This window comes from Zeugodacus cucurbitae, chromosome 4 (genome assembly GCF_028554725.1).
Source record: "Zeugodacus cucurbitae isolate PBARC_wt_2022May chromosome 4, idZeuCucr1.2, whole genome shotgun sequence".
NCBI classification, from domain to species: Eukaryota; Metazoa; Arthropoda; class Insecta; order Diptera; family Tephritidae; genus Zeugodacus; species Zeugodacus cucurbitae.
The window spans coordinates 50,454,359-50,470,604 of record NC_071669.1 but is presented as its reverse complement, the minus strand read 5'-3'; the positions used below and the strand labels follow the sequence as shown (position 1 = coordinate 50,470,604).

At 31.9% G+C, this 16,246-nt stretch overlaps 1 protein-coding gene across 2 annotated transcripts in view; it reads left to right on the top strand.

Annotated features, from left to right (window-relative positions):
• The first annotated feature begins 8,748 nt into the window (after positions 1-8,748).
• Positions 8,749-16,246, top strand: part of LOC105210465 (3-phosphoinositide-dependent protein kinase 1) — a 49,097-nt gene continuing 41,599 nt past the window's right edge. Inside the window, exon 1 of one of the 2 annotated variants that reach the window (XM_011181459.3) lies at positions 8,749-9,343. In XM_011181459.3, coding sequence (XP_011179761.2) covers positions 9,335-9,343 — 9 coding nt within the window. In that variant the 5' untranslated portion in view covers positions 8,749-9,334. Of the gene's footprint in view, positions 9,636-16,246 lie in introns of both variants that reach the window. The other variant, XM_011181457.3, reaches the window with a different exon arrangement.

Below are 16,246 nucleotides of genomic sequence, written 5' to 3'. Positions count from 1 at the left end.
TTCAGTACTCTACTTTCGAGTGACTCTTGTACTCGTAAATGCTTTGGTAATATATTTCATTTGATCTGTTTGTCAATATGAATCTTAAATAACATGAATCGAAGGCATATTGTATTTTATTTTATGCCAGCTGATGTGATTTATACCAATTGCTTGTTCGATTCCTACTTATATGCTATGGTAATAAATTTGAAAAAGTTTATTAATTTCTTTTTTCTTTTAAAAGAGACGGAGTTCTATTTATTTATTCGCTATGTCATATAAGATTATGCCACTTTATGTGATTTATACCAGTTTTTTTGTTCAATTCATCAATCATCATCAATAATCTTTAATATACATAATTTTGTTAAATTTCGTTTGGAAATCAATTTGGTTGGGTTTGGTCTCTCATTTTAAAATATTTGTTGGACTTTAAAAATTTATTTGTTTGCTTAAATTTCTATTTAGAACCTAATACTCGTCTATTTTTACTGCGTAATATACGATTATGCCAGTTATGCTACTTATACCAGTTGTTTGTTTGATACGCTATACTCTGGAGCATCTCATACATATAGTATAGTAAACTATATTATACACATTTATACCAGTTGTACGCCATATCTCATTAGCAGCACAAAGTAACCGCACGTGCTCCATTTCATTTTACAATCTTCTACTATTATCTTTGCAACGCTGCAATTAATTGCGAAAAATTTAAAGTGACGCGCATAAATATTTAAAATATATACGTATGCAAACGGCACATTAATTATCTTTTGAATTTCCCTAATCACCGTGTGTTTGCAACGTCAGGCATAGCATTCAAATATGTCAGTCGCATGCACGTTTATCTAATCAGTGCGACTAATTTATGTATAGCGCAAGGCACATGTGGCCGCTAGTAAAAACAAATCTGCATTTAATATTCTTTTGTTTTTGTTGTTTTTGCATTTTAATTCATACATATTTTGTGTGTATGTGTGTGTTATTTGCATTCGCGCAGGGACATATTTCGCGAATAGCGCGCGACAAACAAACAGCTTAAATTACCGTTCAATCTTGTTTATTGGCTTTATTGGATTTATATGTATGTGGGAAGTGTGGTATTAACCACCTGTTTGTTGTTTTCCATATCAATGGCTCGGAACTTGGGCGTACGTGATCGCTTTGCAGATGCACCGATTTTCGCAAATTCGCGCAATGAAAGCTGAGCCGACGTGCGCTTGCTTGTATGCTGTTACTAATAAACTTTTGGCGGGAGCAAAGCTGTTTGTGTTTTTGTATAGCTTGTATAGGCTATTAAATTGTTATTAAAATAAATTTATTCGTAAATAAAATTATTTTGATTTTGTGAAATGTGAAATGTCACGATGCTTGCCGGAGAAGAGAAGTGCTAAGAAGGAGATCTACTCAAAATGAAGAGTTTACTACTATGGGTTCGTGCTTTAGTGGCTGTTTCTGCATTTGCTATGCGTCTAACTCTAATAAGTCTGGAGTCCAACTGAATCCTTTCGTGTCATCGGCATTTGGATTTTAACACACAACTAAAGTTGTATTCGACGAATCAAACAAAAAACTGGTATAATATGGGATTTATTATCTATCAAAATAGAAAGGTCTTGAGTTCGATATACAAATTTAAACAATTAACATAAACTCGTATAAATAAAATCTAAAATTTTTATTTTTTTTAATCAACTTCTAAATCTTTATATCTACGTTCCCACAAGAAATGGTATAACGTTGTATGAGACCTCAAGTCACAAAAAATAGCGAATCGAACCAAAAGCTATAAATAAATAAATCACATAATTATACCAGTTTATCAACAAGGTACAAATAAAATATACTAATAAACAACAAACTGGTATAAATCATATAAACTGGTATAATTTCAAGACCTTAAATATTTACGAAAAAACCGGTATAAATCAAATAAACTAATATAATACTGTACAAATATTATATAAAAAATAAATAAACAAAAAATGGTATAAATCAAACGTTTATACCAGTTTATTTGGTATAAATTAAATAAACTGGTATAATTTAGAGATTTTACAAAGTTGCGAATCGAACAAAAACTGGTATAACTACCATAAACTGGCATAATAAAATACTAATAGACATATCATATGCGTAAACAAAAAATTCCCACACTTAATAATTGTGATGATTTGACTTTGAGTTGTTGAAAGATTCCGACTAATGCTATCAGCGCATGAAAAGCATGCACCTACATACATGTGTTTGAGTCTGTGCGTGTCAGTTAAAAGCTTTTTTAAACGCATAAATATCACCAGTTCATTGTTTATTGGCATTAATATGCGCGTATGTGCTTCGAAACGTATAAAATAAATCATAAACAAAACATTAAAATTTGTCATAAAATTTTTCGCAAAAATTGTAGTTTGTTGTTGCTTTTGTTGGATTTTAGTTTAATTTTTTTTTCAATTTTTTTTTTCAGTTGTATTTATTTGTTTATTAATTTTGTCTTTTATTTTTTTCTTAATTTTTGTTCATATTTTTATATATTTTTTTTGGTTGTATTTTATTTTTTGTTATTTCATTTTTTTATTGTTTTGGTTATTTTCCCTTTTAATTATATGTATATGTTTTGTCTACTATTTATAATTTTTGTTTAGTCACTAATAATGCGAATTAATGTGCCACGCGTGCCGTGCTTTGTTTTTTTTCCATTTCCACTTGAAAACATTTGACCTAGAAGGTGATTCGCCTTACTAGTCTAGTTGCTAAATCACACGTGCTATGTTGTAATCGACAAATTATGATGTCTAGGAATTTCTAATAGTTGTTGTTTAGTTTTGAAATTTTCCATTTTGTTTTAATTTTTTTTTTTGTAAAATTGTTAACAGTTTTTATTTTATATAATATTTCTTCTATTTTTTTTAATTATTTTTTAATATTTTCTTACTATTTTATTATTCAATATTTTTTTTACTTTTACACTTTTATTTATATTAATTAATTTTTTTTGGTAATTAATATTTTTATTTATTTATTATTTTTAGTTTTTATTTTTAAATGCTTTTTATTTTTTTTCATATTTTTTTATTTTATTTTTATTATTTAATTTTTTTTTTTGTAATTTACTTTTTTTAATTTTTATTTTTTTTATTTATTTTTTTTTTATTTTTTTGTTTTTATTTGTTTTTTTTTTTTTAATTTTATTCATTATTTCATTTTTTATTTATTTTATTATAATTTTGTTTTAATAATTTTCAATTTTTTTTAATTAGTTTATATTTTTTGTTTTTGTTTATTTTTTTGCTGCATTATCACAAATGTGAACAAACAATATTTTTCGAATTTTGTATTTCGAAATATAATTATAGGCAGATTGTTACTAACAAAACAAAAACAATTTATTAAATGTTTCCCCAAAATATTCCACTAAGTATACATACAAACAAATACCAAAATAAGCGCAGACACACACACATGCTAGTGGTCTTCGCACTTTCAACTAAAATATGGAATTTGCAGCATTTCTGGGTATTAAATTTTGCTAAGCAATTACCTCCCCTAAAAACGCTAACACACACACATACAAGCACATGTGTAGAAATACACTTATTTGCATATTTCCGCAGAAACCATCAATATCACATTTCGGTTTTAAGTGAAAAATTTGGGGAAAAAGTCCGAATACGCTGGCCGCATGAGCTATAAAATGTAAAAGAACAACAACAACCACAAAACAATTAAGTCAAACTAAAAGTTCATTAATGAATGACGCGCTTATTGACCTCTTTGCCGTGGCAAACAACACACGCACACACACAAACAAACAACTTTACAAGCAAACATACAGACCAACATTTATAGAAGCGTGTGTATATAATTATATGCCTGTGTATGTCATTAAGCTAACAGCCATGCTCTTGTGACGCGCACACACTGATCCATTTGACGTCGCTGACCTGCACACCAACAAAAACACCTGAGCGTGTAAACAACAACAAACACACGCACACACACATACAAACATATAAACACCTGTATACATATGTATACATACATATGATTTTTTGTTTGTATGTATGTATGTGTTGTGTCTGTCTGCCATGTGGACACCTGTCCATTGAATCGTTTGTATTTTAAAATTGAAATCGAGTTTCTGCGCCAATGATACCTGCTGCTGCTGCTGTTGCTGGTCAATGGGCGCTTTTTTCGGTGAATGGTGGATGGCTCACTAATTTAGCGGCAGAGATGAAACGAGGCACACGCTTAACACGGTTCGATGTGGTTGGATTAGCGTTGCTTTGCAGCATACACACGCACACATACAAGCATACAACCATCGATATAGTACAGACATCATACATACAGACACACATTGGTAATGTCAAATCGCACATTCACCGTTTTAAATGTGTGTTAGTGTTGGCGAGCGCATCACGCTCTTGGCCAATGATAATGAAAAATTTCCGAATATCGAAATGCCGTTTTGCATGCGTGGAGCGTTGGAATTGGCGTTTGCAAATTTAAATCAAATAATAAAAAATTTCAAAAATCAACAAGTGTTACAATGCAGTGTGTTTCCTGATTGTTATCTTCAGATTTCTTGAAATTTAAATTTGACTTAAAATGTACCGTAGATGGAGAGTCTGAATAAATTTAGACAGACGGTTCCAAACCTTAGCTACAGAGGGTTCCTAACTCTCTTGGGCGGGAGAGAACACCTGCCGAAAGCAGGAAGAAAATAATTGGGGGGACTGCCGAAGATCCAATGAGATCTATGAGCAATCGGATGACCCCGAATATACATTGCTGGTACAATATCGACCCAATGAACCGATTTTCAGGGGAACACGAAGAACAATGAAATATTATAAAACTTCTTGGGCCGATAATTTGCCCATCCATCTACTCAAGACCACTTCTAAACGTAATGAAGAGCATTTATCGGCGTTTTTAGATAAGACAAGATATAGTCTGATAGGCGATCCAATTGGATAGAAATTAAGGTAAAGACGAGTTAGGTTAAGAGGACATCCATAACAGGAGATATTTCGTCTAATGCGAAATCGCTTGAAAAATTGACCAGTTGTCTTCCAAAAAAATTTTAACGAAAAGCGGATCCTCAGGAACGAAGTTAAGCCATAACTCGTTGGGGACCTATTGCAATCTTTACGATTGTTTATGGCTGAAGGTTTTGTAACCTCCAAACAATCCTGTGACTGTCAACTGTCGAACAATAACTTCCCAGCCATTTCTATCTTAAGCAGTCAGATCGACTTTTTTAATAAGAGCTTGCTTGAGAACATTTACTATTCCATTAAAGTGTTTCTGTACTCTTACACCTAAAAGCGGCTCCGTTCGCTTCCAAAATCCACCTTAGTTGTTTTTAATTAATTAAACACATAAACTTAATGTTGTGTTCGTCAAACCCTTTTAATTGTTAAACAAATAAAATTTTGCATATTTTTTATGTTTCGTAAAAAGCATACGCATAAAGTATGTTTGTAAGCATATGTGCCGCCATTTACGTACATATATAGCGTGTAATTTACATACCTATGTCGTTATTTAAATAATTCCACAAAAAACGCTTTCAAATTTCCAAAGTCATTGGATACTCATGACGGCACTGCCATAGACCTCGAGTCGCCAACTGAGCTTTGGAATTTATCACTTACTTATAGATAGATGTATGTGTGTTATCAAAGCGCGTTTCAAAATCTGAGGCGACATTATGTCTCGCTGTAAAAAAATCATATTCGCAAAACGGTCCAGTAGGGCAGGCTGGGAACAGGTTGTGTCTCGAACGTGTTCCAGCGCAGCTGCTGTGTGTGGCTTCAGCGGCGATTGTATTTGCATTTAGTCGCTGGATTAGTAAATAAATTAAATTAGCAAAGACTTGAATATTATCTTACCAACTATTATTAGATAGTAAAATATTATTCGTTAGCAAAAACGAAAAAGCAAAATAAAAAAAACAATGAAACAACAAAAACAGCTTTAGAGGTTGTCAAGCGAAACGAGTTTTAGACCTGAACGAATCGTAGATTGTTTCTTAATGTACGTAAGCCATATATTATTAATACATATATACAGTACATGTTGTTGTTTTTGTATTTGTAAATTTAATATATCCCTAATCAGGTTGCAATAAATTACCTAAGGTGAAGTTTAAACTAATTAAAAGGATTACTAGTTTAGAACTGATTATTTACGGACTGGAATCTAACTAGTCGCAACATACTTCATTCGAACTTTTGGAAAGTTATCTTAGAAAATTTAGTCGAAGTACTCGGTTTTTCTGAAACATGGATGATCTGAAAAAATTAAAATTAAGATTTTCCTGAGAATATAATTTGAACTAGTTTCAATTTTGAACTAATATGAATTCTGTAGCAATTTATTGAAGCTAATAAATATTTATGTCCCTTGAGATCTCGTAGAGCATCATGACACTAGTAGATTGTATGGATAAATTACAGTCGGCTGACTGGTTCGATTCATACTAGTGGTAAAGTAGTTTATAACTTGAGACCGCCGTAAGATGCTTATGGAGCTTTTAAGGTAGCCTCTAACTTATGTGTTTATATTAATTTGTTTTTAGTCTGTTTTAAGATATTTCGAAAAACTCCAACGTGATAAAAGTGGATATCATAAATCATCTGTATAAGAAACGCCTCAATATTTAACTTTGATTGCTGCCATTTCTTTGATACAACAAATGATGCCGCTAATGCAACAATTAATTAATTTTTTAAACTTTCTTCTCTGTACTACGCAATAACTATGACCTACTCAAGCAAATCTAGCTGGACTTCCAGCGCTCAAAAGCTTTGCAATTGATAAACTTTTTACAAAAATTTCGGAAGAATCTAACCTTAATGTCTTTCCTGAACCTTTGTTTAAATGATTTCCAAATCTTTTATAAAAAAAGCTCCAATTTTCTACGAATATGATTATGAAATTGACCAACAATTTATAATTATAGTATATTCAACTAATTCTCTGTTGACTACACCGAGACTTTGAATATCGCCGGCGTTAAAACGTTTCAAAATATTTGTTTGTTTCCGTAGAGGATAGCCTCGGATCTCACTGTCATATCTACATGGTTATTTCTGTCAATTCTACAGTAGAATTGAGTGTTGGTCGGTTAGGTTAGGATAGGTACGAAGGCTGTTCCCTTTTAGACTATTAACAGTCCTTTGAGATGTCAAAAAATTAAACCACCTCTTAAATTTAAGTGAGGTTTGCAGAGGTTTTTTACTTCTTCGCGAGGGTGCCTAAAAATGTAATCTAAAGAATTTTTGCCTAGATCTCGCAAAGGTGGGGCATTCGAAAAGGAAATGTAGGGAAGATTCTACCTTGGTTAACGTCAACGAAATCTCTCGGTCTTTAGAGATCTAACTTGGGAAGTTTTGGGTGCATTTATGATAACTAGGTCTCATGTGTATTAAAATTGATAAAATTTTAAGTTTCTAAATTTCTAAATGACAATTCATATTCCCTTTGACTTTCACTGATTTTTCATTACGTGGTCTCCCTTGATTTGAGACCCTACAATCGCACTTAAACTAAAAAAAGGTAGCATCAAATAAGGACAAGTGAAGGTAGACAATATCTTATCCTGCTCTAGCTAAGTTTCGCACCTTCGCATTTCGAGCGCAGCAGAGGCCATAACAACAACTACAGCAAATTGCATTCTTTTCGACTTCATAGCTCCGTTTTCGATTTTAATGTTTTGTTTACATACTCTCTAACTCACTCACACGCAGCAGCAACGTACAAGGTACAGTGTGCGCCAAAACTCTGCACATTTCTCATAACTGCATGGAAAACGCACGAAGTGCATTTGTTGTTGTTGTTATACAACCATATTAACGTATGTAATAAGAAACCCGAGCGCCACAGCTACGCAAATCTTTTTACGCTCAACTTCCGCTTGTAATCAAATAGCAAAACAGAAAGCAGCAACCAGATCGTAAGACAAAAACAGAACATCAAAACAAAACAGTGAGGCAACTGCAGCAAAGGAATACGAAGTAAATAAATGCATACAAACATATCTATATGCATATATATTTTTCCAACTGCAGAACAACAATAGCAACAAAACAACAATGCGAGTTGAACGAACGCAGGCGATTTTGTTTTCGGCTTTGGGTGGCTCGCTTGCTGACTTGCTGCGCTGCGCTAATATAATGTAAATAACGGAGAAATTCAAGGAATAAACTGTGGATTGCAAGTGTGAGAGAACGAAAAACGGCGCGCGAACGGCACAATGCAGTCACTGCAATGCCAAGCAGCGTAAAATACCAACAAAGTGCGAGAGAGATTGTCAGTTAGTGGGATAGCGCGCGAGAGAGAGAGAGAGTGATGGAATATGTGCAGCAGCAACGACACCATTTCCTCAACGGAGCAGCATTATTGAAATTCCTTTCAAATTACAGCAAGCCACACACGACATACATACATACAAATAAATACGAGATATGTTTTCATTTGAGTACTCTTGGACTTGCAGCTCAATGCTATATTTGCACGGAAAACAAGTGAAACAGCAACGAAAAAAGCAAAACAGAGAGTCGGCCAGCGCACGAAGGCACCTTCGTGTGGTTTGTTGTTAGCGCGCTAGCGGAGAAAACGACAGACAGTCTTTGCTTCAATATTCACTGCTATTTGGGGCTAATACACTCCACTCGCAAGGGGAAACACGATTCATTTTCGTGCCACTGTGTTCACAGCATAGGTACGAGCTGGGATTTCGTGAAACATTGACAGCATTGCAGTTCGATGGCATTGTCAGCGCTTGTGTAGCGACAGTTTATTTTTAAACTTTGATCGGTTTGGACGCTTTTGAAATTTAATCAAACGCGTAGTGTGCGCCACTTGTAAATTGGGGCGCCAAACAGTTGAATATTTGAAAAAAATTCAAAACAAGATAAAAGTAAAATACACAAAATATTAAACAAGCAAAAGTGAATTAGAAAAAGCTTGAAATATTACAAAAATATAGAAAACAAACAATTGTGAAGATTCGGAGAATATTGTGAAACAGTATTAATATTGAGAATATAATTGCATTGCCGATGCATTTAGTGAAGTGCTAGTAGCAAGCAAACAAGCAAAACAAACCAAAAGCAACTCAGTGTAAATGCTGCAGTGAAAAGTGCAAAGCATAAAAAAACCGTTTGAAAAGTATAAGCACAAAGTAATCTCAAATAAATAAGCGCTTATCTCTATAATCATTGATTTAGACAAATAAAAGTGCAGCGCAGCGTTAGCCCAAAAACGCAAAAATATTGATTATTATTGCAAATACGGCAAGTAAAACAACCAAAAAAAGCAACAAAGTGTGCAACAAATGTTTAAGGTAAAATTGCAAAATTGTGTTTGGTTTTAAAAAATTGAAATTTCATCAAATGAAAATTGTGGCAAATCAAGCTCAAGCTCAAGCAAATCAAAGAAGCAAAGTTCTGCAAATGGCAGTGATAATGCAAGCTTTTATTGAAGTTCTTTAAAGTGTGCATTTGTTTTTTCCAATAATTTTTGTTTTAAAATTAACTGCATTTGGTTTCCAAATGAAAACAGCCTCCCCAATGAAATGTAAAAGTTGGTCGAACAAAATCAACAATTTTGTTGTGCGACGCCTGAAGTCAATCAAGGTAAATACACTTGGGCACAAATGTACATAAATATAATTTTTAGCTAGTTTTGGAAACTATTGTGTGATTTGTGTTTTATGTAAAATGTTGAAAGAATATTTTTAAAATATAAAAGCACGCTTTAAATACTAAATATTAAGCGCTTTATATTTCTTTTATAAGAAATTAATTTTCAGTGTTTGTTTTGAGTTTTCATTGTGTTCAGCACGATTTTAATATTTTGAAATTACTGTTTTTTGTTTCATAGTAATGAGATGATTTCATAGAAAGCATTATATGTATTAATTTTCAATTCTCTTTCATTCTTTCAAAATAAAATAATTACACTTTTCTAAAGACTTCAAATAAGAAATAAAAGCAAAATACATATTAAAACTAACTATTTATTCAGACTTTCATATAAACTTGAAACTATTTAGTATAAATTAGAAAACTAAAAAAATAATATACAAAATATAATTATAGTGAATAATAAAATGAAATTTAAACTTTTAATTAGAGAAACTATATTAAATTAAAAAAATATATATAAAAATTAACAATATACAATAATTAATTATAAATAAAATTTATTAATAATAATAAAAAATAATAATTTGGAAATAAATAATAATAAATATTAAAAAAATAACCTTCGAATTAAATTATAAAATATTAATAAATAAATCGAATTACGAAATTTAAATTAAATTAGTTAAGAATTTAGAAAACCAAAATATAATATACAAATGATATTCGAATTTACTATTATAAAATTATGATAAATAAAAAATTAAAAAATCTAAATCTAAATGAGTAATAAATAAATAAAATTACGAAAAATAAAAATAATAAAGAAATAATGTATAATATCATAGTCATATGTAATTAAAAAATAAAATATAATGTAGTAATAATAATAAGAAAATAATATAAATTTTAGAAAATATCAAATTTTTTTTGTAACTATTGTGAAGCGATTGTGATAACGTAATTTCGTTTCGTCATTGGAAAAACTTGCTCTCCACTTAGTTGGAACTCTTGACTGATTTATTATCAATAAATAAATATGTATCTACATATTATAAATAAAATCTACATATTTTTTATTTTTTTTTATATTTCTACATATTTCTGTTTATTATAACGCGAGAAAATCCAAAATTGTTGGAGATAAGGAAATACATTGCTGATTATGGCCTATAACTTATTTAATTTTGTGATTAAATATTTAATTATAATAATATTTATTACAACTGACAGTCTTCAACACTGATTTTGATATAATACGTTATAGTTTGGATCACTGGGAATTTTTTTAAATTATTTTTCAACATGTTTTTAGAAAATTTTTATTTTGTATTACAAAATCAAGCTTCGATATGCATACAAATTTCCAATTTTATTTTTTAAACAAATTAAAAAAATATTAAAATTAAAAAAAAAAATATAAAAACAAAAAAATTAAATTAAAAAAAATTAAAAATATTCTAAAGAAAATCATTCCAAAACCATTAAAAGTAAATCACAAAACAGTGCGCATTCCTATAGGAAAAACACCTTACAAGCAAACAGAATGAAAAGCTTAAAGAGAGATGTAGAAGAAATATGCATGTTGGTATGTAAATAAATACAGAAATTTCGGCTGCTGCAGCGCGCCTTAAGAGAAGGGAGAGCAGCGGCGCAACTGCTACAATGTAATCATTTACAGTTGCTTTGTTTTTCTACAAGCTTTGTTTTTGTATTTTGTTGCTTTATGAAAAGATAACTAAAACAGCAAAATATTCGGTAAACAACAATAATAAAGGCCACACAAAAATAAAACAAAATAAAGATTATGCTGCTTGTAAGTGTAAGTGTGTCTGTGTGTGTCTGTGTACGACGGCCAAAAGAAATTCCACGAATGCTGCAGTGTAAGCAACAGCAACAATAATAATAACAACAGTAACAGTAAAAAAACGCAATAATAATAATAACAACACAATAGTGACAATAACAACAACAATACACACACATAAATCCAGGTCATTGTCGTCGTCGTCAGCGGCAACGGCAGCGTCAGCGCCAACGACTTTTGGACAGTCACAACAGACAGTCAGTTTGTCCGTCTGCTTGTGTATCGTTCGGCCGTTTTGGACTTTTGGTCTTTTCTTTCCTTCCTTTTCGCCGTTTATTTTGTTATTTGCAAACGGTTGTTTGATTGCCTGCAAAGCGCCAAAGAAGCTCATAAAGCAATTTTGCTGCAGTCAAAACAAAATGCGAAAATGTTGCAAATCACAATAAATAAAGAAATAAAATAATAAATACACAAACACACAAACAAAATGGAATGCGAAATTCATGTAAATCTGTGGTGTGTTGGAAAATAACAACAAACAAGCAGAGCTTGATTCAATTTTGCTTATGTGTGTGTGTTTGTGTAGAAAAATGCAGCAGCAACACGCATTTCTTAAGCGTCACATAATTAAGCCAATTGAGAAGGCAAATCGCACAATAAACACATAAAAATAAAATACAAATATTTTAATTTCGTTTTTTATTGTTTTATTTTTTTATTATTTTATTATTTTATTTTTTTTGTTTTAACTTTGATTTTTAACTTTTTAAAAATTTTCAGCATTTATTTTTATCTCCTGCAATTTATTTTTTTTCTTCCTTTTCTTGTTTTTTGTTTTGATGTTGTAAAGTTGTGAAATTTTTGCTTTATTATTGTTTGTGTTGTGTGGCATTGACGCTGACTTTCCAGTTGTTTTGCTCCAGCTTAGATTGTCTTACCAGTTTCTTATGCTTACTTACATATGTATATTATTTACCGTTTACTGTCTGCCATATTGTTTATTTTCACTTGGCTATTTGGCTTTGGAGTTCCTCTTTTGCTTTCAGCTCTTTCCGCCTTTCACTTAACTGCGTATGTTTGTATGTATGCCGACTGAATTTCTCATTTTTAATGTTTATAATTTTTGTATATAAACAATATTTAATGGTTTACGCAGATTTTTCGCATATTAGTGGATATTAGAATATAAACAGTAGTGTAATAGGTGTCCGTAATGGATTAGTGGGGTTACTGGTTCGAATAGAAAATATGAAAATCATTTCAGAAAATTATTTATTTTTACTGGACACAGTTTAGATAGAAAACATTTTATTTTTTGCTTTCTTATTTAAAACAAAAATTTACATGCAATTTACTTCATAAAAAACTTTTACCGTTATTTTATGTCTATTTATAGTATAAATGTATTAGGTTATGTTGTATTAAAATTGCGTTTTATTTTATTTCACAAAAATATTTTACTATCTAATTTTAATAAAATAAGATTAAAATCCCATAACTACTAAACAACTACAACTTACTAAAAAAAGTTGTCTTTAAAAAATCTATTTAATTAAAAATTATTGCACAAAAATACGTTTCGAGTGTAAAATATAGCGAAAAGTGTACAGTTAGCAATATTTTAGCTATCTGGCTTTCCAGGAATACTAGGAAATATTTTTAAACGTTTCGAAAATATTTTATTTATATTATTTCATGTAAAAACAATTTTAGATCGAATTAATTTTCTGTTCTATGAAAATTTTCCAACAGTTGTAATGAAAAAAATATGAATAGGAAAAATTAATTAATTTTTTTTCTCCTTATCTAATCATATTATATAATTTCTTTTGATAATATTTTTTATAATCTTTTTAATAATATTTTTTATAATCTTTTTAATAATATTTTTTATAATTTCATTATTTTTTTTAATAATTTTATTATTTTTTTATAATTTTATTATTTTTTTTATAATAATTTTTAATTTTATTATTTTCTTATATTATTATTTTTTATAATTTTGTTATTTTTTTAATTTTAACCAATATTTTTTAGTTATATTTATGTGTTAGTGTATACATTATTAAAAAAAAAAATCCAAAACTCACATCCTCTGCCTATAACACCCAAAAACTCCATTTGTTTGTCTATATATATGTATGTATGTGCGTTTGCAAAAACCCACCCTAACGCCATTTGGCGCAACTTAACGGTTTGTTTATGATAGACACCTGAATTTCCCGTTATCCTTCTAATGACATTTTCTGTTTTGTTAACTAAATTCGCTGCCAGCGTTCAAGCGCAAAATGTATACAAACACTCGGAATAACAACAACAACTTCCACATTCACATAAAATCTATATGTTTGTCTGTATGTATGCATGCATTGTTGTTGTTGTTGTGGCATACAATAAAATAGGAAGTAACATGATTTCCTTTATAGAATTTCTTTCTCTCTATCTCCTTGGCGCACTTCCGTTCGCTCCCTTTATTGCCGTCTATGGGCACACACAGCACACTTGAGTCGGCACTGTTGCAAGTACTTACTTGTGTATAGATACAATAACAGCAGCAACAACAACAACAACTATCTGTATTTTTATTACATATTTTAATGGCGTCTGCGCCGCAAGTACGTACATAATTTATGGCTGCCCTTTTTTTCAAATTCCGCTTTGCGCGTTTCACTCCTCTTTCGCGCAACTTCCCAGGCAACAAATGCACAGATACACAAACTAAAAAAGAAGAAGACACACACGCGCTAGTTTTCCATTACCTCGTGTTGTGTTTATTTATTCTTGTTTTCTGTATATTCTACTACATACTGCATTTTATAGCTTGTTATTGTTGATTTTTGTTGTTGCCTTGTCTTCTTGCCACCACCACCACCATCACCACGCGCTGTTGTAACTACATATATGTAAGTTTGTTTGTATGTGTATGTGTTGTTGTAAAACTATGGAAAATTTACAATTCTCTGTTTTGTTCTGTGCTTCGCATCTGTTGCCTTCTCACTCACACACGACGGCTAAAGTTGTCATGTAATAACGAGGCACACAAGCACTTACCAAAAAAAAACAACAAAAAACTCGAGGCCCCTTTACAATGTTTTCTGCTTTCAACCTCGTTTTCATTTTCGTTCTCGCCGCGCCCCGTTCACTTGTGTGGCAACCGTCAATGACGACGACGACGACGAGGAGAACAACAAAAATAACAACAACATCAACGTGTGCGCCAACATAAACTGCAGTCAGCGCAATGAAAACAACAACAGCAAGCACTAGAAAGAAGCTCCGTCGCATGTGTGGCAGTGGCAACAACAACTGCAATGCGCGTTACATGTTGTAGACAGTAATTACAACACTGCATGCCTGCCAGCTGTTGTTGTTGTAGCCAATGCAATGTATAATCTTGTCGCAAACAACAACAACAACAAGCATGCCACACACCCTGCGCTGTCATTTGCTGCAACGTTGACGTTCACGTCGCTGCTGCTGTCGATTTTTCAGCCAACTCTTGGCCTCCCTTTGCTGTTGCTGTTGTTGCTGCTGCCTTGCGTGCGACTGTTTTTTTATTTATTTTGTCACAACTTTCTGCCTTTATCGACGCATTCACATCTTTCTGCATTTGTGCGTGTGTGTTGCTTATCTCAGTGTCCGTCTGTCTTTCTGTTTATCTGTCGCATCGCCTTGCTATGCGCTGCTTGTTTTAGCTTTTACTGCTATTCAATAGCGCATACATTTGTTGTTGTTGGTGTTTTTCTTGCCACTACTACTACTACTACTACTACTACTACCAATGTTGTTATTGTTGCTTCTGTTGCCTCAGCCTAGTTTCGGTTTCAGTTGATTTAATTTCGGTTTCTGTTTCTGTTTCTCTATATCGAAATCGCTTTGGTGGCTGGCTGGGCTACCTTTTTGTTTTGACGGCGAACTCATTGTTTTTTCTGTTTTTATTTTTAAATTCTGCTTTTCAGCTTATTCGCTTTGTGGTCGCCCATTCGTCTTCTTTCTTGTCTGTGCAGCGCAACTATTTCGTTTTGATTCTTCGTATGTTGTAATTTATTGCTGTTGTTTTATAGTCGACATACAGCTGTGGTCATATTAAGGGAACCACTCTATTTTAAATTCAAAAATTTCTTCGCAATAGTGTGAGCCTAGAAGAGCAAACATGATAAGTTTTCCTTTTTCAAAATGCAACAAAAATTAAAAAAAAAAAATCAAATTAAAAACAAAAATAGTCAAATCTTCCTTCAGTCTACATATTTACATGCCTGCAACATCGCATTGTCTGTCGTCTATTCTAACACAGTTAAATTCATTTAAGTGACGGCGACGTCACTCACAGCTCCACGGCGACTCGCGTTCGCTTGGCCTCTTTTTTCGTGCGCTCGGGGTCTCATTTTACAGTTTTTTCTTCCTGATTGCTGGTCTCAGCATTTTTCTTTGCCTCAATGCACTAGTATTTCACTGGCAGACAGCAGACGGCAGACGCACGCACACACATACACGCGTGTATTAGGTGCTGTTGTGCGCCTAGAAGATGATTCCCCTTACTTGTCAGTGCTTGATTGGCCTCAATGGCTTGCTCTCTTTACATACTCACTCACATACCAACAAAGCTACATATGTACATACCTACAACATGTAAACACTGTCTTGTTTTGCATTTCAAAGCTTCGTCTGACTCTTTGCAGTCAATGCAAATGTACATGTGTGTGTGTGTGTGTGTGTCAGTGTGTTTTCGCTTGTACTTGCATTGCATTGCAGATGTCTGTCTGATTGCCGCCAGTTTATTGTTTTGTTCCCACAG